The 21,998-nt window shown below is 48.5% G+C and overlaps 1 protein-coding gene across 4 annotated transcripts in view; it reads right to left on the bottom strand.

Annotated features, from left to right (window-relative positions):
• Positions 1 to 21,967, bottom strand: part of BRF1 (BRF1 RNA polymerase III transcription initiation factor subunit) — a 239,089-nt gene extending 217,122 nt beyond the window's left edge. Inside the window, exon 1 of one of the 4 annotated variants that reach the window (XM_045013916.1) lies at positions 21,823 to 21,967. In XM_045013916.1, the coding sequence (XP_044869851.1) occupies positions 21,823 to 21,856 (34 nt within the window). In that variant the 5' untranslated portion in view covers positions 21,857 to 21,967. Of the gene's footprint in view, positions 1 to 5,174; positions 5,423 to 21,822 lie in introns of those variants that run through there. The other 3 variants (XM_045013914.1, XM_045013915.1, XM_045013917.1) reach the window with 3 other exon arrangements.
• Positions 21,968 to 21,998: the final 31 nt, after the last annotated feature.

The raw sequence follows: 21,998 nt of genomic DNA, 5'->3' as shown, positions 1-21,998 counted from the left end.
TCTATACTGACACACTGGCCCAATCAGCATTCGTAGCTGACACAGGCTTTCGCTTGAAGGATTTACCCTTGGAAGCATTCTGCACCAATCTCATGCCAGACTTAGGCCAGATCCACATTATAAACTTACACTGGTATAACTACATCCCTCTGGAGTGTGAAAAATCCACAGCTCGGAGCAATGCAGTTATACCGACCTAACTGACAGTGTAGACAGCAATGTCGACGGGAGGGCTTCTCTTGTCAACACAGCTACCACCTTTCATGGAAGTGGATTAACTATGCCAATAGGCAAGGCTCTCCTATCAGCACACTAAGGTCTTCACTGAAGCACTTGAAGCATTTTAAATATAGACTTGCCCTTAAAAGGAGTAAGATTGAGATAACATTTGCAGATGTATCCAGCAGCCCTACAGATCATGGTCAATTCCAAGGCAGACAATGTAACAAATACCACCATACACGTGGCTGGGAACACGTTCCCTTGACTCAATGCTCTCTATACTGGTTCCCCACTGAACAGAGTCCAGTTCATGTTCGCTGTGTTGATCTTTAAAGCCCTGAATGGAGTTAGACCCAGTGATGAGCTCCCAAAATCCTACGAACCAGTTCCCTACCGGGTCCTCGGTGGTTCGGGGGTCTTCACTCGCTCCGGGTTTTCAGCAGCAGGTCCTTCACCTGGAGCAAGTGAAGGACCTGCCGCCGAAGTGCCGCTGAAGACCCGGTAGGGAACCGCACAGTGAGTACAAGCCCCACGTCTCCCCCCATCCCCCTGCCACCCACCCATCCAACCCCAACCCCGACTGCCCCCTCAGAATCCACAACCCATCAACCCCCCCATCCCCTGACCACCCCATCCCAAGACCCCCCACCCTCACTGCCCCCCAGGATCCCACCCCGTGCCCAACTCACCCCACTCCCTGTCCCGACCGCCCCACCATAACCTCCACCCTCGCCAACCGCTCCCTACCCCCTATCCAACCCCTCCTCCCAGCCCCGGCTGGCCCCATTACCATGCTACTGTGTAAGGATGCTGCGCAGCTGCTGGAGCTTGCATCCCCACCCCCTTACCCAGAGGTGAAAGTAAGCCAGTACGCCCCTTGTACGGTGTACCAGGGTGGCCCGCCTTCCCCAGGAGGCAATTTAAAGGGCCTCGGGCTCCCAGCAGGGGCTGGAGCCCCAGGCCCTTTAAATTGCCACCAGAGCCCCACTGTTGGAGCCCTGGAGTAGCAGCAGCGGGGAAATATCTGTGATGTGTTAAGTATGAAGACAAAGCACCTGATATGACAGGTATGCCGTATGTGCCCTAAATGACATTTGACACTGCAACGATTCAGATTCAAAATAAGGGGATCTCATAACTGCCTGAGACAATTTTCATAAGAGGCCACTACTCCAGCGGCTATTTAAAGGGCCAGGGCAGTAGAAGCAGGGGAGCCCCAGGCCCCTTAAATAGCCCCCAGAGCCCTGGGGCGGGGGGGGTTCCAGCTGCCTCTGCCACCCCGGTTCTTTAATTAGCCGCGGGAGCCTCGCCGCTTCCCCAGGGTTCTGGCAGCTATTTAAAGGACCGAGGCGGTAGAAGCAGGGGAGCCCCATGCCCTTTAAATAGTCATCGGAGTCCTGGGGTAGCGGAGGGATCCGGGGGCTATTAAAAGGCCGGGGCTCCAGCTTCCTCTGCCGCCCCGGTCCCTTAAATAGCCCCCAGGGCTCCGGCAGCTCTGCGGGGGGGGGGTGAGTCGGGGAGGGACCAGGGGAGCCTCGGCCTCCCCAGCTGGGAGCTCAGGCGGACCAGACGGGACGGTCCCGCAGGCCAGATGTGGCCTGCAGACCAGAGTTTGTCCACCCGCCTGTCCCTTTAGGAACCAGTTCTACACCGGCTTCTAAATTCAGCAACCGGTTCTTGCGAACCGGCTCCAGCTCACCATTGGTTAGACCTAACTACCTGAGTTCACGGTCCTCTCTCTGTCTGTGACCATGTTCTCCCACATGTGCTATACTCCAATGGAAAAAACAAAACTGTTAATCAATAAGGGGTACGATAAATCCTTATCACCAGTGTTCTCCACACAAGAGGGAAATATCTGTGATGTGTTAAAAGTATGAAGACAAAGCATCTGATATGACAGGTGTGCCGTATGTGCCCTAAATGACATTTGACAGTGCAGGGATTCAAATTCAAAATAAGGGGATCTCATAACTGCCTGAGACAATTTTCATAAGAGGCAGACCAAGACAATGGAACTCAATGCCAGTGAAATAGAAAATGACTACTACGGCTACATCTACACTAAGCACCTTACAGCAGCACCGCTGCAAGGTCTCCTATAAGAACTCTCCCACTGGCATAATTAAACCACCCCCAACAAACATTGGTAGCTATGTCAGCAGGAGACACTCTCCTGCCAACAGAGAGCTGTCCACACCAGCACTTTTGTTGGTGAAACTTGTCGGTCAGGGGGTGTTTTTTCACAACCCCGATCAACAAAAATTTTGCCAATAAGAGTGCTTGTGTAGACAAAGCCTTAGTTTGCTAAATTTGGAGCTTAAACGCAAAACCCACCTTTTCCACGATGCTTCCCCACAATAATACCCCTCACTTTCATAAGTATGTAAAAAATAAAATAAAAGCCTAGCCTGTATCTTGCTGGTTGGGAAGGAAGAGATAGTTGCCATGTTCAGTCATGGGAGGCACTCTGATCCTCTGCTTTTACAGATCCAGACTAAGAGTCCTGTGGCACCTTATAAACTAACAGACGTATTGGAGCATGAGCTTTCGTGGTGAACACCCACTTCGTCGGATGCATGACGCATGCATCCGACGAACTGGGTATTCACCCACGAAAGCTCATGCTCCAATACGTCTGTTAGTCTATAAGGTGCCACAGGACTCTTTGCCTCTGATACTACAGTGATGTAAGAACAAAGATACATGGTCATCTTGACATAGGTGACTGGGGTAAGCAAGCCACGTGCTCACTAATGTAGTACAATTTTCTTCAATTCTTTCATTTATTCTTTTAATCTTTTATGGCTCTGGTACTGCAGTCAGAACTCAAGTCAAAGTTACACTGACTTCCAGGAGAGCTGGGACAAGTGGGGATTGCAGTCCTGAGACCCGATTTTCAGCTCCCGTGATGTAATTCCTTCCATCAGATCCTGAGACCAGAATCATCAGGAAAAGGGTCTAGACAGTAATCAGTTCTTCCCTGTAAGACTATCAGATCCAGACAGTACACCACTCTTCTCCCAGCACGACACATGCAGTTGTTCCTACCAGGCTATTTCCAGCCATCCCAGGGTGGGAGAGCAGGAGGGCAAGAAGTAACCAGTGACAGAGCATCACAGGCTCTGAGATTTACCATTTATTTGAGGGGTAAGCAGGTAGCTTTGTCTAGTTAATGTATTTGACATTAATAATAAAATAGGGAAAAACCGTAATAAGTTGCACCAGTTCAGCTAGAGTGGCACAAAAGATTTCATCCCAAGTGCTGGAGCCAATCATCATGGGGTCATGATGGGAAAGTACTGCCCGGGGAGGTGGAGGAGACAGTATCACAGGCACTTAGGGCTAAATCTACAAAGGGCCTTAGGCATTGAAACACTTAGTGTTGCAACACCCAATTTTTAGGTATCTTGCCACTCAGTGGAATCCACAGCCCTAAATTAGGTGCCTAAGCTCCTTATAAAATGCATGGGGAGAACTAGGCACCTAAGAATGTAATCCACCAAAGCCAGCAAACTAAGTGGGTAGGCGCCAAAGCTAGCCAGTAGGAAATGCCATGAATACAGGCTGCCCTAAGCCCAGCTCCTCAAAAGGTATTTAGGTGACTAAGTCCAGGCTGGAGGGAAGCACTTCCCTCCACTCAGAATTCACAGTTGTGAATGCTCTCCTGGAATCAGGTGCTACTATTAGCCTATTGGTTAGGACACTTAGCTAGGATATGGGAAGCCCAGGTTCAATTCTCCTCTTTCCCTCATGTGGAGCAGGGATATGAACCTGGCTCTTCCAGGAGACTGCCTTAACCATTGGGCTACGGGGTATTCTGGGACAGGTCTCTCAATCTCTCCTACCCAAGCTGCACCATTCTGTATAAATATTCACTGAGACAGAGTGAGAATGACTCTATAGTTCAGTGGTTAGGGCAGTCTCCTGAGACAGAGGAGATCTAAGTTCAAATCCCTTTTCCACATCAAGCAGGGGGACTGAACTCACCCTCATCCTGGGTGAGTACCCTTAACTAATGGGCTAAAAGTTTAAAAGGGGTGGAACAAACACCTCCTTCCATTTTGTGTGCGTTTAGGAATGCTCTGAGAATGCCTATCAGACAGGTGCACACACACACTGGTGCTTAAACTGAGGGCTGTGTGCATGCTCACTTTTGGAAACTTTGGGTGCATCTTCACAGCAGAGTTAGCTCAAGTTACCTGCATCAACTGACCTTCTAATATAAGCTAACCGTTGTAGTGAAGACAAACACTTAGGCACCTAAGAGACTTTAAAAGGGGAAATGTAGGAACCTACAGAGTTAGGTGGCAGCTGAGCTGGGGTTTTGAGAAGCTCAGTGGCACTTAAATTGTCAGTTAGGTACCTATGTCCTTTTGTGTGTCTAGCCCTTAGACCCCAAATCCTGCAACTGAATCCACATGGACGCAGGGGTCTGTCCACATGGCTCCAGTTGCAGGATCGGGACCTTTGTGTGCATCACTGCTTGATAAAACACTTGAAAGTCACCTTTCAGTCATACCAAGGGACCGACAACAAAGACTGGAGAAGAGATATTCACTTGTCTCCACCTGCTCAAGAGTTCCCCAGCCCAAGTTTTACTCTTGAAAGCAAATGCGCAAAACACAAAATCTCACCCAGTACAAACCAGACCCCGGGGGCGGGGGTCACTTGGAGAATTCAGACACAATTACTGACCTGTTCACCTGTCAGAAACCCTAGGTCAGCTGCCGCTTGCGCAGGACAAGGAGCGAGCTCTCCCCTGCATGCTGTCCCGACAGCCGTGTGTTGATGGGGGGAGCAGTGCCAGGCCGGTGGGAGTGAATAGGGGGGGCTGCCCCACCGCTACAGGAAAAGCGTTGCCCACCCTGCCTGGCCCCAGCAGAGAAACCCTGGAGCGCCCAGCCACAGAGAGACTGGGGGCCCCCACACAGCCCCCTTCCCCCGCTCACCGTCCAAGGACACGAACTGCCCCACGGCCGAGGAGCCGCCGCCGCTGTTCTCCACGAACTGCACCTCGGAGACGATGATGTTGTCCTCGAGCACCGAGCCGCAGCCCGTACACACCGCGTCCCCCCGCGCCGCGTCCACCTCGATCTCCGAGCCGCCGCACACGGCGCACACCCGCCCGCCCGGCATGGTGCCCCGCGGGAGCCGGGGCTCTGCCCGCGCCGCCTCTCTCGCTAGCTCGGCTCGCGCGCCGCCGCCTCCTCCTCCTCCTCCTCCTCCACCTCCCCGGGCCGGGCGCCGCTCAGCGTCCGGCCCCTTCCGCGGCCGCCGCACCGGTCAGCGCACGGGGCAGGCCGCGCCCGGGCCGGCTGGGGGAGGAGCCCAACGCTAGCAGCGCCCGGGCCCGCCTCCTCTCGCGAGAGCTCGCCTCCCCGCCCCCAGATTGGGGCCGGGATGCCTGTGTCAGCCTCTGCTCTGGAGTCACCGCCCATAGCCCTCCGTCACCAAGCACCACCCCCTACAGCTGCCTACCGCCGATAGTCCCCCTCCGTCACGCTCTCAGCAACCGCCACCCCCTACTTCAGCTCCCCAGCCCGTCACCCTCTCACCACCCCCTAGTACAGCTCCCAGCCCGTCACCCTCTCACCACCCCCTAGTACAGCTCCCAGCCTGTCACCTCAGCAACCACCACCCCTACTACAGCTCCCCAGCCTGTCACCACCAATAGCCCTCCATCACCCTCTCACCAACCCTGAGCCCCACACACACTGCCCATAACCCCCAGCACCACTCACAGCCCCCCCATAACTCTTCTGCCTGTCACCACCCAGAGGCCCCCCTCACCATCAGCCCTACACACTTATCCAGCCCCTCCCCCCAGTACACTAAAGCTGCCTGTATTAGTGTCTCATCTTCACCTAAAGGCCCTGCACCTACCCACAGTCAACCCTCTTAATTACCTCCCACCACAGCCCCCCTTCCCCTCCACCAGGGCCCATAACCCACCCCCAATCACCACCCCCCTTCCTTCCACCATTTTCATTTAAGTCTCCACTGACACACACCCCCCAATGGCCCTCAGCCCCCCTCTGTCTCCTTTCTATAGCTCCTTCCAGGCACACCACTGTACCCTCTATAGCCCCTAGGAGTCTCTGTTGTTTGGCACGCTGCTGCCCCACACTCTTCAGAACTGGATCCATAGTGCATCTGTCATTGCATCATTTGCTTCCTAGCACTAGCTACACACAGGTAGTGGGACTAGAACCCAGAACCCATGACTCCAAAGCACCAGCTTCTAGCACTTGCTGTGCTGCCTCTGGTATTTAAACTTAAATCCTCTCTCTGTGCCACTGAATAACAGGTCCCACTAATTTTATCAGGTCTGAGTTACATGTACACCATTAGGTACTAATTATCTCGTACTTGGTATTTATAGTATAGTGTTTTACATTTTCTAAGTGTAGTACAAATAATTCATCCTCAACACCCCTACCAGGTGTCCCTAAGAGCATAGCGTGAATGTAAAATAATTTGCCATCTAGCTGTTACTAACCATATGAACTATTTTATGTCTTAATAGGAACATTTTCTGCAGTCACTAAAATTCTCAAGGCCTACTAAGTATATGCACACATGCCCTTCTTAGCACAGTTTTATGATGTGGGTTCCATTTGTTACAAGCTAAAGATATGTGTGGTTCTCCAAGGGCTACAGGGATTTAAAATAACTATTCACTATATATAGTCAATTACACAAATTACTACAGAAAAATATGGACATGTCGATTGATAAAGTGTCACACTTTAAGGGCTAGTCCTTAGGATCTTAAATATAATATGTAGCATTTATATAGTGCTTTACATACATTAACTAGTTAATCTTCACAACAGCTCTGTGAGATAGATAGGAATTATTCTCTCTCTTTTACAGAAGCGGAAAATGAGAGATGAAGGTTAAGAGACTTGTCCAAGGTCATGGATGGAGGCACTACCAGGGATAAAATTAGACCCTGGGTGGTTTTGGTCCTGCTCCAGACCATCAGATCTCACAGTATCATAAGAGCCAATTAAATTATCTTGCTATGTGTATTGATCAGGCACAAGAACTAACAGAATAAATAATATTAAACTAAATATAGTACCTAGCACTCAGAGATATTTTCCAATGTATGACAGTCCATTTATTGAACTCTGGGGCACAGCCTAACCATTTAAAGTGACAAAGTAAAAGCAATGTAAAGTGGTCTAAAATAATGTGCTCTAAAATAATTAATTCTTACTGCATCACTCTATCATACCTCCGTGTCTATTTCAAAATTGCCCTTCTATCTTTGATTGTCTATTTTTTGTTCTGGTGCAATAGTCAAAAAAGTGCTGATATATTGAATTAATGCTTTAACAAACTAGCAGGGGCAGCTCTAGGTATTTTGCCGCCCCAAGAACGGAAGGCAGGCAGGCTGCCTTCGGCAGCCTGCCTGCGGGAGGTCTGCCGAAGCCACAGGACCGGGGACCTCCCGCAGGCATGCCGCCGAATGCAACCTGCCTGCCACCCTCACGGCAACCGGCAGAACGCCCCCCGTGGCTTGCCACCCCAGGCACGCGGTTGGCGTGCTGGTGCCTGGAGCCGCCCCTGCCAACTAGGTGCCAGCATTCAGTTCCTGACCACTCTGATTAATGAGAGTCAGTGTGGTATGAAGGAATGTCTACATGGTAAGAAATTCAGGAAACCTTGAGCTCTAGTTCAGTCTTGGCCACTGATTGTCTGTTTGGGTACTTGGGACTCACATTTTCAAAAGTGGCTGCAGATTTTGGATGTCTCCATTTTAGAATGCTCAACTTAAGACACTCTGGTCCTGATTTTCATAAGTGCTGGGCAACCACAACTCCAACTTACGTCAATAGGAGCTGCAGGTGTTCACACCTCTGCAGAATCAGGATCCAGGTATCTCAAGTTATGAACTACTAACGAGAAATGATGGTCTTATGGTTAAGGTACTAGAGTTACATTCAGAAGCTTGGGGTTTGATTCCTAATTCTGCCCTAGACATACTATCTAACCTTAAACAGGTCATTTAATGTTTCTGTGCTTCCGTTTCCCATTTGTAAAACTGGAATGATAATGCTTCTTTTCTCTCATGCTTTGCCTTACCACTTCAGACTGTAAACTCTATGGAGTAGCGAGTGTCTCTATGTATATCTGTATAGCAGCTAGTACAACGGGGGCTCCAAATGCCACCATAATTCAAATAATAACATTGAATACTCAAAATTACTGGAATATTTTGAAAATGTGGACTATAAATATTATACTTATATTTCAGGGTATAGTATATAGAGCAGTATAAACAAATAATCAGTATGAAATTAAAAAAAACTAGTGCTTTTTATGTAGCCTGTTGTAAAACTAGGCAAATATCTAGCTGAGCTGATGTACCCCTTGGAGATTTTCTGTGTGTCCCTGGGGTTCGCATGCCCCTGGTTGAAAACCACTGATTTAGATAATGGCATAGAGAGTACATTTACCAAGGTTGCGAATGAGACCAAGCTGGGAGGGGTTGCAAGTGCTTTGGAGGACAGGATTAAAATTCAAAATGAGCTGGACAAACTGGAGAAATGGTCTAAAGTAAATAGGATGAAATTCAATAAGGACAAATGCAAAATACTTCATTTAGGAAGGAACAATCAGTTGCACACATACAAAATGGGAAATGACTGCCTAGGAAGGAGTACTGCTGAAAGGGATCTGGGGTTCATAGTGGATCACAAGCTAAATATGAATCAACAGTGTAACACTGTTTCAAAAAAAGTGATTATTCTGGGATGTATTAGCACAGTGTTCTTCATTGCAAGGCCCGCAAGCCAGTAGCGGCTCCCCTCGACCGTAAGTGTGGCTCACTAAGTTCTCTCTAAACTGCACGGCTGTGCAGCAGCCTATAAATAGCCGTGCAGCAGCTCTAAAGGGCCATAAAGCAGGGACCTGGAGAGGAGAGAGGTAGGAGATATGCAGGAACTGGGAAGGGGAGCGAGTTGGAGCTTGCAGGGCTGCTGTGGGTGCCGGAGGGGAGAGAGGGGCCCCGCTTCCGGAGCTCCATGCTGTCTGCTGGCAGGGGAGAGAGAGAACCCCTTCCCCCAGAGCTCTGTTCTGTCTGCTGGCAGGGAGAGAGAGGCCCCTTCCCCGGAGCTAGCTGCTGCCGGCAGGGAGAGGGCTGGGGGGAGTCTTCTTGCCCCAGCCCCAGGGTAGCCTCCCTGCATCCCAAACTCCTCATCCCCAGCCCCACCCCAGAGCCCACACCTCCAACCAGAGCCCTCCTCCTACCCCCTCATCCCAACCCTCTGCTTCAGCCCTGAGCCCCCTCCTGCATCCTGAACCCCTCATCCCTGGCCCCACCCCGCAGCCCTCACCTCTGCACCCCAATCCTCTGCCCCAGCCCTGGGCCCCCTCTGACACCCCAAACCCCTCACCCCCAATCAGAGGGGTGAAAAGAAAATAGAAGAACAAATTGACCAACAAACATTTGGACTGCCTTAATAGGATTGCAAAGACAGATGACAAATACTGTATGAACAAAGTCAAGGAGGAACAGGCACACTTTTGCCCATCCAGTTTTTTAAATAAATTTTGCATTCTTCTGCTCTTAAAAAGTTTACTCGCATAGGTGCCTTTTTAATTCCATATATTTTCCTGGTTATTATTTTATAAAAGGAGTGTTGTTTTATTGTAAAAGTAGACTTTGTTTTAGTTAAAAAAGTGGCTCTGTAACATTACATCATTAAGGCGTAGTAAGCAATGTGTTAATTTAGTAGTTGATGTGGCTCTCACACTGAAGGTTTTTTGCCAAAGTGTTCTCCACTTCAAAAATAGTGAAGAGCACTGTATTAGCAGGAGTGTTGTAAGCAAGACACGAGAAGTAATTCTTCCATTCTACTTCGCATAGATAAGGCTTCAACTTGTTGGTGGCACCAGGCATGACCCAGTGTTGACAGAGGGGTGGAAAATGACAGTGCCAATGAAGGCTCCCTGTATTAGGCCTCTGCTTGTCTGAACTGCTTCCATGTTTAAACTTTAATTAACCCCACAGGCTAGATGGAAAGAATGGAATGTGTGGCAACTAGTTATCAGTACCAGGAGGCAATTATACAGCCTGCTTGCACCTGGCTAAAGGGAGTGAAACAGAATGACCGGTCAAGAAAAGTTACTAACGAGATAATATGTTTTTTGCCAAGAATGATCTAACCTGTTTAGAGTAATTGCTGCTTCATAATGTATTTGCTGTATGGGAACTAAAAAGGAGGGAGAAGAGGGGGGCGAAGGGGGAAAGCTGGGCATTGGGGGTAATAGACATGCTTAGCTAAGATCATGTATAAAGACAGAGAGCTGCTTTTCTGGGGTGTGCTTGATCTGAGACCTGACTGTGTCTCCGAGCACGCGCTTTGAGATCTCAAATAAACTTTTTTTTTGCTTCTCCACCCTGGTGTGTCTAATTGGAGCGAGGCACTCCGGGCAACGAATCACTGTTTGCTGCCTCAGGCCTTTTGGGCCAGCAACAGTTTTGGCGTCCCTGGGTGGGCTTGAGGCTAAATTTAGCCTTGCCCGGACCCCTCCTGGAGGTCGACGGATTGCGGCGACGACCGATGCCTAGCGCGCACCGGTGACTTCATCGGGGGCCTCGGCGGAGACGCAGTGTGGTCGACCCCGGAGGGCACTACGGTGCAACGCGCTCAGATAGTGGAGAAGCAGCTACGGGCGACGGTGGGGAACCGGTCTCGTGGACAAGGTAGGAACAGTCCAGTGCTGTTAACCTTTTGTTTGCCTGTTAAGACCTGGGGACGCCCAGTGTCTTCCCATAGGTATGGGGCAGGGACAGAGTACAGGCAGGGTACGGTGTACACCCTTAGAATGCATTCTGATGAATTGGAAAGTGTTTGAAAAAGATCCATTGACTAAAAGTAAACTGAAAAGATTCTGTACAGTAAACTGGCCTCAGTACCAGCTAGAGGGCCAGGAAAGGTGGCCACCGGAGGGATCACTTAATTACAACACGATCCTTCAATTAGCTTTGTTTTGTCAGCGAATGAATAAGTGGAATGAATTTATGTATGCACAGTTGTTTATGTTGTTGAGAGATAGGTCAGATCTGTTGCAAGAGTGTAATCTGACTCCGACAGGCTCGGCAGTCACTGTTAGTTCCCCGAACCTCTCCCCGGTTGTAATGGCAGAGTCGGTGTCCCCTTCGGCTCCTACACCCCCACCGTATAAAGACCAGGTGCCTCAGGTTTCAGAGATTGCTCCTTCAGTGGGATTTTATCCGTTGATTACTGAGACTGTGGTGGCTCGCCCGGGAGCAGAGGGGCGCCGGGCCACTACTATGCTAGTTTACTCACATGTGCCTTTTAACCCAGTGGACCTAGCAGCCTTTAAGGCACAGGCAGGGGAAATTCTGAAATAGACTTTTTAGTAGACTCTGGAGCGGCTCGAACCGCTGTAAATCAACCCCTCCAGCTGCCTGTGGCAGATTCCCTCACTGTGGTCGGCGCTACAGGAAAAGGAATCAAATGTCCAGTGTATGCCCCAGCAGAATGTGCTTTGGGAGACAGAACTCTCTCCCACAAGCTGGTTTACCTCCCCGACTGCCCAACGCCTCTACTGGGACGGGATCTGCTTTGTCGCTTAGGTGCCACCCTGCACTTCACCCAAGATGAAATCACCCTCACCTTGCCCCCAGAGAATGCCTGGATAATGACTCTTGCAGTTGAGCCCTCAGCCATGCAAGCCCCAGAGTGGAGCCAGTGGGAGGACCAGGTTTTTCCTCTAGTATGGGCATCGGGGGTCCCAGGAAAGGCAGTACATCACACCCCCATTAAAGTTCAGCTCCTGCCAGGAAAAAGTCCGGTGCGGATCAAGCAGTATCCGATAAAGAGGGAGGCCAGAGAAGGGCTGCAGGAAACTATAAATCAGTTTCTGAAGTACGGGGTACTGCGAGAATGCCAGTCAGCCTGGAACACCCCCATCCTGCCTGTTCGAAAGCCCAATGGCACCTATCGGCTGGTCCAGGACCTGAGGGCAGTTAATGAACGGGTTAAAACTCTGCACCCCCTTGTTCCAAACCCATATACACTGTTGGCATCTATAGGAGGGCAGTACACCCACTTTTCAGTCCTAGACCTGAAAGATGCTTTCTTCACAATTCCGGTCGACACACAATCTCAGGAGATTTTCTCCTTCGAGTGGGAAGACGACCGAAGGGTTAAAAGGCAGTTTTGCTGGACTGTGTTAGCCCAAGGATTTAAGAACTCCCCTACGCTTTTCGGCCAGGCTCTGGCCAAAGACCTGGAGGAGTGGAATACTCCGGACGGGATTCTCCTCCTGCAGTATGTGGACGACCTGTTAATTGGGGCGGTGGGATTAACCCCTTGCCTCCACGCCACTGTGAGCCTCCTGAACTTTGTTGGACTCAGAGGATACCGGGTAGCTCAGAGCAAGGCTCAAATTGCCCTCTCAGAAGTACAGTACTTAGGATTTCACATAAGACAGGGGGAGAGACAGCTTTCAAACGAGAGGAAGGAAGCCATCTGTCAAATTCCTATCCCAAGCAATCGTAAACAGCTCAGGGCTTTTCTGGGCATGGCAGGCTTTTGCAGAATATGGATCCCAGAGTTCGGACTGTGGGCTAAGCCCTTGTATGAATGTGTTAAGGGAATGGATCACGATCCCTTTCACTGGTCCTCAGAAGCTGACAAGGCATTTAAAGTGTTAAAGAGAAAGCTAATGGAAGCTCCAGCACTCGGTCTCCCAGACATCTTTAAGCCGTTTCAACTGTATGTGCATGAAAGGAAGGGAGTGGCTCTAGGGGTGCTTACTCAATTATTAGGCACTTGGAAACGTCCTGTGGCATATTTCTCTAAACAACTGGATCAAGTTGCCAAGGGGTGGCCAGCTTGCCTGCGAGCTGTCGCAGCAACTGCCCTAGTGCTTGGTGAAGCAGAGAAACTGACTTTGGGGGGGACTGTGCAGGTGTATACCCCTCATATGGTTCAAGCCCTGCTGGACACTAAGGGTGGTCTCTGGCTCACGCAGGCTCGGGTAGCTCGGTACCAGGCTAAACTCAGGGAAAAATCCTCCTACCTAAAAGCCTAATACGGCCAGTACTACAGAAACTACATCAGACCACTCACGCTGGAAGGGAGGCTCTCACCCAGCTTATGAATAAGTATTTTCTAACCTCTGGATTAAGACCCCTGGCTTCCCAGGTACAGGCTGAGTGTTTAGTCTGTCAAAAGAACAACCCTCGACCAGGAGTGTCAGTGCCACCAGCCACTCTGGAACCTACCCCAGGGCCAGGATTGGTGTGGCAAGTAGACTTCACTGAATTCCCCCGGACCCAAGGGTTCAGGTACCTCCTTGTCATGGTGGATTGATTCAGCGGATGGTCTGAAGCCTTCCCATGCCGAAACAACACTGCCAGAACTGTGGCTCTCAAGTTTGTCAAGGAGATCATTCCTCGCTTTGGACTCCCCCAGTGGATGGAATCTGACAATGGAACACACTTCACATCGCAAGTCATTCAGGGGATTTCGGATGTTCTACAAATCACCTGGAAGCTCCACACTCCATGGCGACCACAGGCCAGTGGAGTAGTGGAACGTACTAATCAGACACTCAAGCGGCATCTCTCAAAGGTCTGCCAAGAGGCTTCTCTTCGGTGGCCTGATGCCTTACCCCTTGTTTTGCTCCGAGTTCGTGCTCTCCCAAAGGGCAGGTTAGGGCTTAGTCCCTTCGAGATTATGTTTGGGAGGGCATGGCCTATGAATGGTACACCGGTTCTGTTAGGGGAGTGGGAGGTAGGCTGCGGTTTCTTATCTCAGTACATGTGCTCTCTGTCTGCTGTTCTCTGTTCTCTCCACAGGTATACCAAATATTTGCAGCCTCTCCCGCTGGATGCCCCTGTCCACTCCCTGCAGCCTGGTGACTCCGTTCTCGTTCATACCTGGAAGGACGAGCCTCTCCAAGAGAAGTGGAAGGGACCTCACACCGTCCTGCTGATCACCCACACAGCAGCAAAGGTCGAGGGATACAAGAACTGGATCCACTACTCCCGTCTGAAAGCAGTGCCAGCTCCTGAACGGTGGACCGTCCAACCTGCGGAGAAGACTGCCAACGACGATCTGGGACTTAAGCTGTTATTCAGGCGACAGTAAGGCCTGCTGGGAATGCCCTGTGACCCCTTTGGACAGTTACAGCGCACTCCCTGTGAACATTCTAAGCGTTGGCTGTGTTTATTTTCACAGGGCCAGCCTAACCTGTGGGCCTGGTCCCTTTTGTTTTTAATCTGCTTGTTGTTAGTAGTAGTAATTTTGTGGGTATTTGGGAAATTGTAATTGTTAGGCCTTAGGATCACTTGCCCAGTATGGATCCAGGCCTAGGGTTTGCCACAATGTTACTCTTTGCTATGGGAACACTCCTCTCGTTGACTCCCGTTTCCCCCCCCCGTGCCCCGAAGGTCCATATGTACCCTCTCATTGACAGCCCCAGCTCCATAGAACTCAATTATGTTTTGTCCACAGTATATGAGAACACTCAGCCAAAGGTTTGTTGAGTATTCTCAAAGGAGGGAATTGTTGGTGGCACCAGGCATGACCCAGTGTTGACAGAGGGGTGGAAAATGACAGTGCCAATGAAGGCTCCCTGTATTAGGCCTCTGCTTGTCTGAACTGCTTCCATGTTTAAACTTTAATTAACCCCACAGGCTAGATGGAAAGAATGGAATGTGTGGCAACTAGTTATCAGTACCAGGAGGCAATTATACAGCCTGCTTGCACCTGGCTAAAGGGAGTGAAACAGAATGACCGGTCAAGAAAAGTTACTAACGAGATAATATGTTTTTTGCCAAGAATGATCTAACCTGTTTAGAGTAATTGCTGCTTCATAATGTATTTGCTGTATGGGAACTAAAAAGGAGGGAGAAGAGGGGGGCGAAGGGGGAAAGCTGGGCATTGGGGGTAATAGACATGCTTAGCTAAGATCATGTATAAAGACAGAGAGCTGCTTTTCTGGGGTGTGCTTGATCTGAGACCTGACTGTGTCTCCGAGCACGCGCTTTGAGATCTCAAATAAACTTTTTTTTTGCTTCTCCACCCTGGTGTGTCTAATTGGAGCGAGGCACTCCGGGCAACGAATCACTGTTTGCTGCCTCAGGCCTTTTGGGCCAGCAACAAACTGGACTACAGTAGGTGTCCAGTTCTGGGCACCATATTTCAGGAAAGATGTGAACAAATCGGAGAAATCCAGAGGAGAGCAATAAAAATTATTAAAAGGTCTAGAAAACATGACCTATGAGGAAAGCTTGAACAAAATTGGGTTTGTTTAGTATGGAGAAGAGAAGACTGAGAGGGGACACAATAACAGTTTTCAAGTACATAAAAGGTTGTTACAAGGAGGAGGGAGAAAAATTGTTCTCATTAACCTCTGAGGATAGGACTAGAAGAAATGGGCTTACATTGCAGCAAGGGAGGTTTAGGTTAGACATTAGGGAAGCAAGACACGAGAAGTAATTATTCTGTCTACTCTGGGCTGATTAGGCCTCAACTGGAGTATTGTGTCCAGTTCTGGGCGCCAAATTTCAGGAGGGATGTGGACAAATTGGAGAGAGCAGGGCCGGCTCCAGAGCCCAGCGGGGCAAGCACCTGCCTGGGGCGGCCCTTTCCCGGGGGGGCGGCAGGCTGGGCCGGCGGACCTGCCGCAGTCATGCCTGCGGGAGGTCCACTGGAGCCCCGGGAGCAGCAGACCTGCCGCAGGCATGACTGCGGAGGGGACGCTCGGCCGGCGGCTCCAGTGGACCTCCCGCAGGTATGACTGTGGACGGTTCACTGGTCCCGCGGCTCGGCTGGACCTCCCGCAGGCATGACTGCGGCAGCTCAACCGGAGCTGCCGGACCTGCGAACCGCCCGCAGCTGCGGGAGATCCAGCCGAGCCGCGCGACCAGTGGACCCTCTGCAGTCATGCCCGCGGGAGGTCCGCTGCTCCCGCGGCTCGGGGGCGCCTCCCGGGCATGACTGCTTGGGGCGGCCAAAAACCTAGAGCCGCCCCTGGGAGAGAGTCCAGAGAAGAACGACAAAAATTATTAAAGTTCTAGAAAATATGACCTATGAGGGAAGATTGACAAAAATGTGTTTGTTTAATCTGGAAAAGAGAAAACTGAGGGGGGACAGGATAACAATTTTCAAGTATGTAAAAGGCTGTTACAAGGAGGAGGGAGAAAATTTGTTTTTCTTAACCTCTGAGGATAGGACAAGAAGCAATGGGCTTAAATTGCAGTAAGGAAGGTTTAGGTGAGACATTAGGAAAATTGTCCTGTCAGGGTGGTTAAGCACTGGAATAAATTGCTGAGGGAGGTTGTGGAATCTCCATCACTGGAGATTTTTAAGAGCAGGTTAGACAAACACCAGTCAGGAATCGTCTAGATAATACTTAGTTCTGCCATGAGTGCAGAGGATTGAACTAGAGAACCTCTCAAGGTTTCTTCCAGTCCTATGATTCTATGATTAGGAAAATCTTCCTGTCAGGGAGGTAAAGCACTGGAACAAATTGCCTAGAGATGTTGTGAAATCTCCACCACTGGAGGTTCTTAAGAACAAGTTAGACAAACACCTGTCAGGAATGGTCTAGTTATTACTTAGTCCTGCCTTGAGTGCAGGGGACTGGACTAGATGACCTCTCGAGATCCCTTCTAGTCCTACACTTTGATGATTTTATGAAAGGTGCCACAGAAGTGCAAAATATTAAAACCCAGTGTTTTTTAATTAATTCTGGTCATTCATTCCTGAAGGCATGGAGCTCAGTCAGTTCTTATCCCAGGAAGCCTTTGTTTGCATTAGCACCCATCCAGGGGCGGCTCTAGCAATTTGGCAGCCCCAAGCAGTCATGCCTGCAGGAGGTACACCGGAGCCGCAGGACCAGCGGACCTCCCGCACGCATGACTGTGGAGGGTCCGCTGGTCCCGCGGCTTCAGTGGACCTCCGGCAGCTGCGGAGGGTTTGCTGGTCCGCGGCTCCGGTGGACCTCCCGCAGGCATGACTGCAGAAGGTCCGCCGGAGCCGGGTGCTGCCCTGCCGGCAAAATGCCGCCCCAGGCGCGCGCTTGGCGCGCTGGGGTCTGGAGCCAGCCCTGCACCCATCCAATCTGTAACAAAGACACTGTGTCATTCTACCAGTTCCATAGTTGGGAAGGAAGGGGAATGGGAAATATATAATAGCAGGATGTTTGTTCAGTCTGCTTTATCTACCAGCATTTGAATCACTTGAATTATCTGACTTAGTGCAGAAGAGGAAACCCTATAGACTCACTTTCAAAGTCTGTTTCCCACTGAGTGGTCAACACGTAGCCAAACATCTGATGCAGCTCTCCTCAACTTGCCAACGTTGAAGGCCATGTCAATCTTCTGTCTTTCCCTGACACTGAGCAAGTGAGGGCACTGACACTGAGTGGCAGTGTGTCAGATGTAACCTTTATTCAGGACCTTGAGTCTATCCCACTCCCAGGGCAACTCCACTCTCACACTGTGCCACATGACACACTGGATACATCTCACGAGGCAAATACACCGTGTCACTCTCTGATTAATTATTCCAGGCCAGAGCATCACTGGAAGGCAATGCAACCCACAGTTGTCTAGGCTACAAGTGTGGCAATTACCTCACAAAGTGTGACAGAATCCTAAAAGAAGAGGCACTATTAAAAACAGCATAATAAGAAACACATTTAGGGCCAGATCCTGGTCCACACTAAGGCTACTTTGCACTGTTACAGGAAATTGAGGATCCCCATGGGTAAAGTTACTCACATAAACATTGGCAGGTTCTGACCCTCTATAACAGAACAAGAATATTGGATAGTGTGACATTATGTATTTTGTATTGCTTCTTTTCTTTTTTCCCTTCCTTTATACTTTATTATTAAGGCAATTGCATGAAAAGGGGATCTTTTCGTTTCTTAAAAGTCCATATGCTCCTCCTTATTCTTCTCCTGAAGTTATAACCTTCTGTTTGTGATATAATCATTCCCACAGCAGCCAAATGTGATGTCACAAAGAGAGCATTATGACTTTGGGTAGGGAATAAGCAGCAGGGGAAAAAATGATCCTTTTTGTATATAAATGTCTTTAGCAATAAGAAACACAGGAAGAGAAAAATGGAACGCATACAATAAAATAGACAATTTGTCTCTAAAATGTAAATAGAATATCTTCTCAAAGTTTACAGTAAGGTATCAACAAGACTTTAATTCACAGAACGATAGCAGTCGCCAAACCAGATCAGAGCAGGGGATCATCCAAATAAGTATCCTGTCTCTGACCGTGGGCCAGGGGTGGCTCCAGGCATCAGCACGCCAAGCACGTGCTTGGGCGGCAAGCCACGGGGGGCGCTCCGCCGGTCGCTGCGAGGGCGGCAGGCAGGCTGCCTTCGGCGGCTTGCCTGCAGAGGGTCCGCTGGTCCCGCGGCTTCGGCGGACCTCCTGCAGGCAAGCCGCCGAAGGCAGCCTGCCTGCCGTGCTTGGGACGGCAAAATGCCTAGAGCTGCCCCTGCCGTGGGCAGAACCACCTGCTTCAGAGGAAAGTGCAAGAAACCCTGCCTCAGGCAATTACAGAATAACCTTCCTATAGAGAAAGTTTCACTGTAACCTCTTCAGGTAGTGGTTGGCCTAGCCCTGAAACATGAGGATTTAAAATTTATATTCCTTCTAAAAAAAAACTGATATGATTTGTTTATGTTTGGAATTATTTTTGCTCTTTACTAGAAGTTTCATCTAGTATGTACAAATGTACAATCCTTTTTTGAATCTTGGTAAGCTTACTTCGCCTTAATTTAAATGTGTTGCAATGAATTCCACAGACTAAGCATGTATTCTGTGCACAAGTCCTTTATTCGATCAGTTTTAAATTTGCTGCCTTTCACTGCGTTGTTTCATTGCGTGTCCCCTTGGTTCTTGTATCATAAGAAAGGGTGCACAGACATTCCAGATCTTCCTTCTGCATGCCATCCATTATTTTGTGTGCTCAATCATGTACCTACTCATTCATCTTCTCTTTAAACCAGTCTCAGAATTGTCTTGCTTGTGCAGGCTAGATCCTGTACTGATATAGATAATAACTGGGACGGCTAGAGGGTGCTAATGAGAAGAGGAAGTACAGCAGCAAGCTTAGAACAAAATTCATTGAATGCAATACTAAATGAGAGGAGTTTTAATTTGTGCATTGTAAAGCCCTGAAGACTGAAATTCTTTCTGTACTGAACAATGCTGTACAGCACTGGTGTTTGCTCTGCAAGCTTTCTTATACCAACCATGCAGCCAAGCTATGTAGCTCATAGAGCTGGAAGGGACCCTCAACAGCTATTAAGTCCAGTCCCCTGCCTTCATTAGGCAGGACCAAGTACTGATTTTGTCCCAGATCCCTAGGTGGCCCCTCTCAAGAATTAAGCTCATAAACCCTGAGTTTAGTAGGCCAATGCTCAAACCACTGAGCTATCCCTCCCCCTCAACTCTTTTCCACAAGGATTTCCTGAGAATATAGTTTATTCTTCACACCCATAAAATCTTTGGTCTGTCTGCTGAGCTAAGTAGTCTCTTTTTGTCCAATAAGACCTGGACTGAAGCCATCATGCAGTTCATGTAGGCTCCTAACTAGCAATAAAATAACAGTAAACTGGCTTAAACTGGATTCAAACTAGCAACCTACAGATGAAAAATAAAGCTAGCAGTAAGAACCACTTCCCTGAGCCACTTAGTCCTTCTAAGACAGAAAAAAAGAAAAAGAAAATTAAGTTGCTTTTCATGTAATCCATTGTCATATTTCATACACCCTATTGTCTTTCTTAAGTACAATAAACTGGTGAATGAGGTTGCCTGCTAGCACAGGCCAACCTATTTCCTTCCTGATGTTAGTTGAGAGGAATTGTTTTCAGCTGCTCATAAATGAGAGAGTGGGTTCCACTGCTTATGCTAGTGTTAAAGGAATGTGGGCGTGTTACACTCTCACAAGACCAGATGGGAGTTATAAGGGAATTCAGAAAGTACAGGCCCTGCTCCCAGTAAAGAATGTAGATGCTAAAAAGCACTTTGGGGAATAGGCATAGGTGAGTCAATGACATATTAAAGTATTCCCACAAGAGATTTGTTTCCTTTTGTAAATGTAAGGAGCTGGCAGAGAAGATCGTTAGGATTCAGACAATGGGAAAACATATTCTCCAGATGCTGTATAACCATTGTATTTTAGCTGATAAATTTAGCCTCACAATATCCGTGTGAGGTAGGGACATATTTACAGATAAAAAAACTAAGACACAGAGATGTTAAAGTCCTGATTTTCAGAGATGCTGCGAGCATCCTCACCTCCCAGTTATTTCAACAGAAGTTGTGCTCAGTACCTCTTAGAATCAGCCCATAAGTACCTTGCTTACGATCACACATAAAGTCAATAGCAGAGCTGGGACCAGAACCCAGTTCTCATGATGCTTAGTTCTCTGCTGTGGTCACAATACACCTAACAGCAAATTTAAAGCACGGCAAAGAAAAAAAAAAAGGAGGGGAAAACTAGCCATTGTTTGGACAGGTTCTCATGAACACCTGACAAACAACAGAACTTCCCAAAAGTTGCTTATGATTCGGTTGAGTTCTATTCCTGGATTTATTGAATGATACTGAAAATTCATACCTTAGTACAACCCAACGGAACAATCTAGGCAAGTCCTATTACAAGGAAGCATCAGTTGAAAAGTAAGATCTTACACAGCACAGCTTCTTTGAATTAAAGCCTTTGTCATGAAAAGCCTTAACTGGCCATATTGATCAATCTCTTCAGACCTTTTCCATGAATTCCTCTGTCTACAGAGTCAGTGTCATATGCACCTCAAGCACATATGAGTAGCTCTGAGAATACAGGGACCAGGGACCTACACCAATTTACACCAGCTGAGGATCTGGCTCCACAGGATGCAAGTAAATCAGCCAAAGGGAATTACACTCTATCCTACAAAAGGCTAAGAATCAAGGTTGCTTTTTCTTTCTGCATACTCACTAACTCTGATACAAAATACAGAGATTGAAGGAAACTTTGTTTGGTTTGGGGTTGTACAAAAATAAGGCATAGATTATCCATTCGGTCTGTAAATTAACACACAACTTCTATGGTAATGGGGTTATATAAGTAAAATAGACAGAGGGACACAGAATTTTGAAACGGATTAACCTTATAAGGTGATAGCAAATGAAAAGATATTTTACTGTCAGAATTTTTTTGAGTAAATCTTGATCTACTAGTAACGAACACTAGGGGGCACTAAAGGAAAAGGAAATAGCTATAAAGTCACACCAGGAGAGGTAGTGCTGAGTGGGGTTAAGAAGTTTATCATTTCTTTTATTGGTTTCATTTTCTTAACCTGTACCTTTTTTGACTTGTTTACCTATCTCTCTATTCTTTGCATTCAGCACCAATTTTTAATGGTTTTGTATCTAATATACTTCCGTTTGGGAAGGCCTTCTGGTAAGAAAGTATTTTGGCAACCATTAAGCTGCATGGTAGCGGATAGTGTTAGCAGAAAGCCTGAATGTGACTTGAGCGCAATTACCATTTTGTCTACTACTGTTTAGAAACAAGCATACCTTGAATCTTAAGTAAGTGGCTAAGAAACTGCATGGCATCCCCACTTTGACCTCCACATAAATACCAGGGCTTAGGAGCTGTGTCTTCTTGTGTGATTTTTAGCTGAAGTAAACGAGGCCTGCTTTATGAAAAACCCCTTCAGTAGAGCAGCTTCCAGCCTCTAGTCACTCCTCCC

This window comes from Mauremys mutica, chromosome 4 (assembly GCF_020497125.1).
Source record: "Mauremys mutica isolate MM-2020 ecotype Southern chromosome 4, ASM2049712v1, whole genome shotgun sequence".
Taxonomy (NCBI): domain Eukaryota; kingdom Metazoa; phylum Chordata; order Testudines; family Geoemydidae; genus Mauremys; species Mauremys mutica.
The sequence above is the reverse complement of the archived record's forward strand: the minus strand, read 5'-3'. Positions and strand labels throughout refer to the sequence as shown.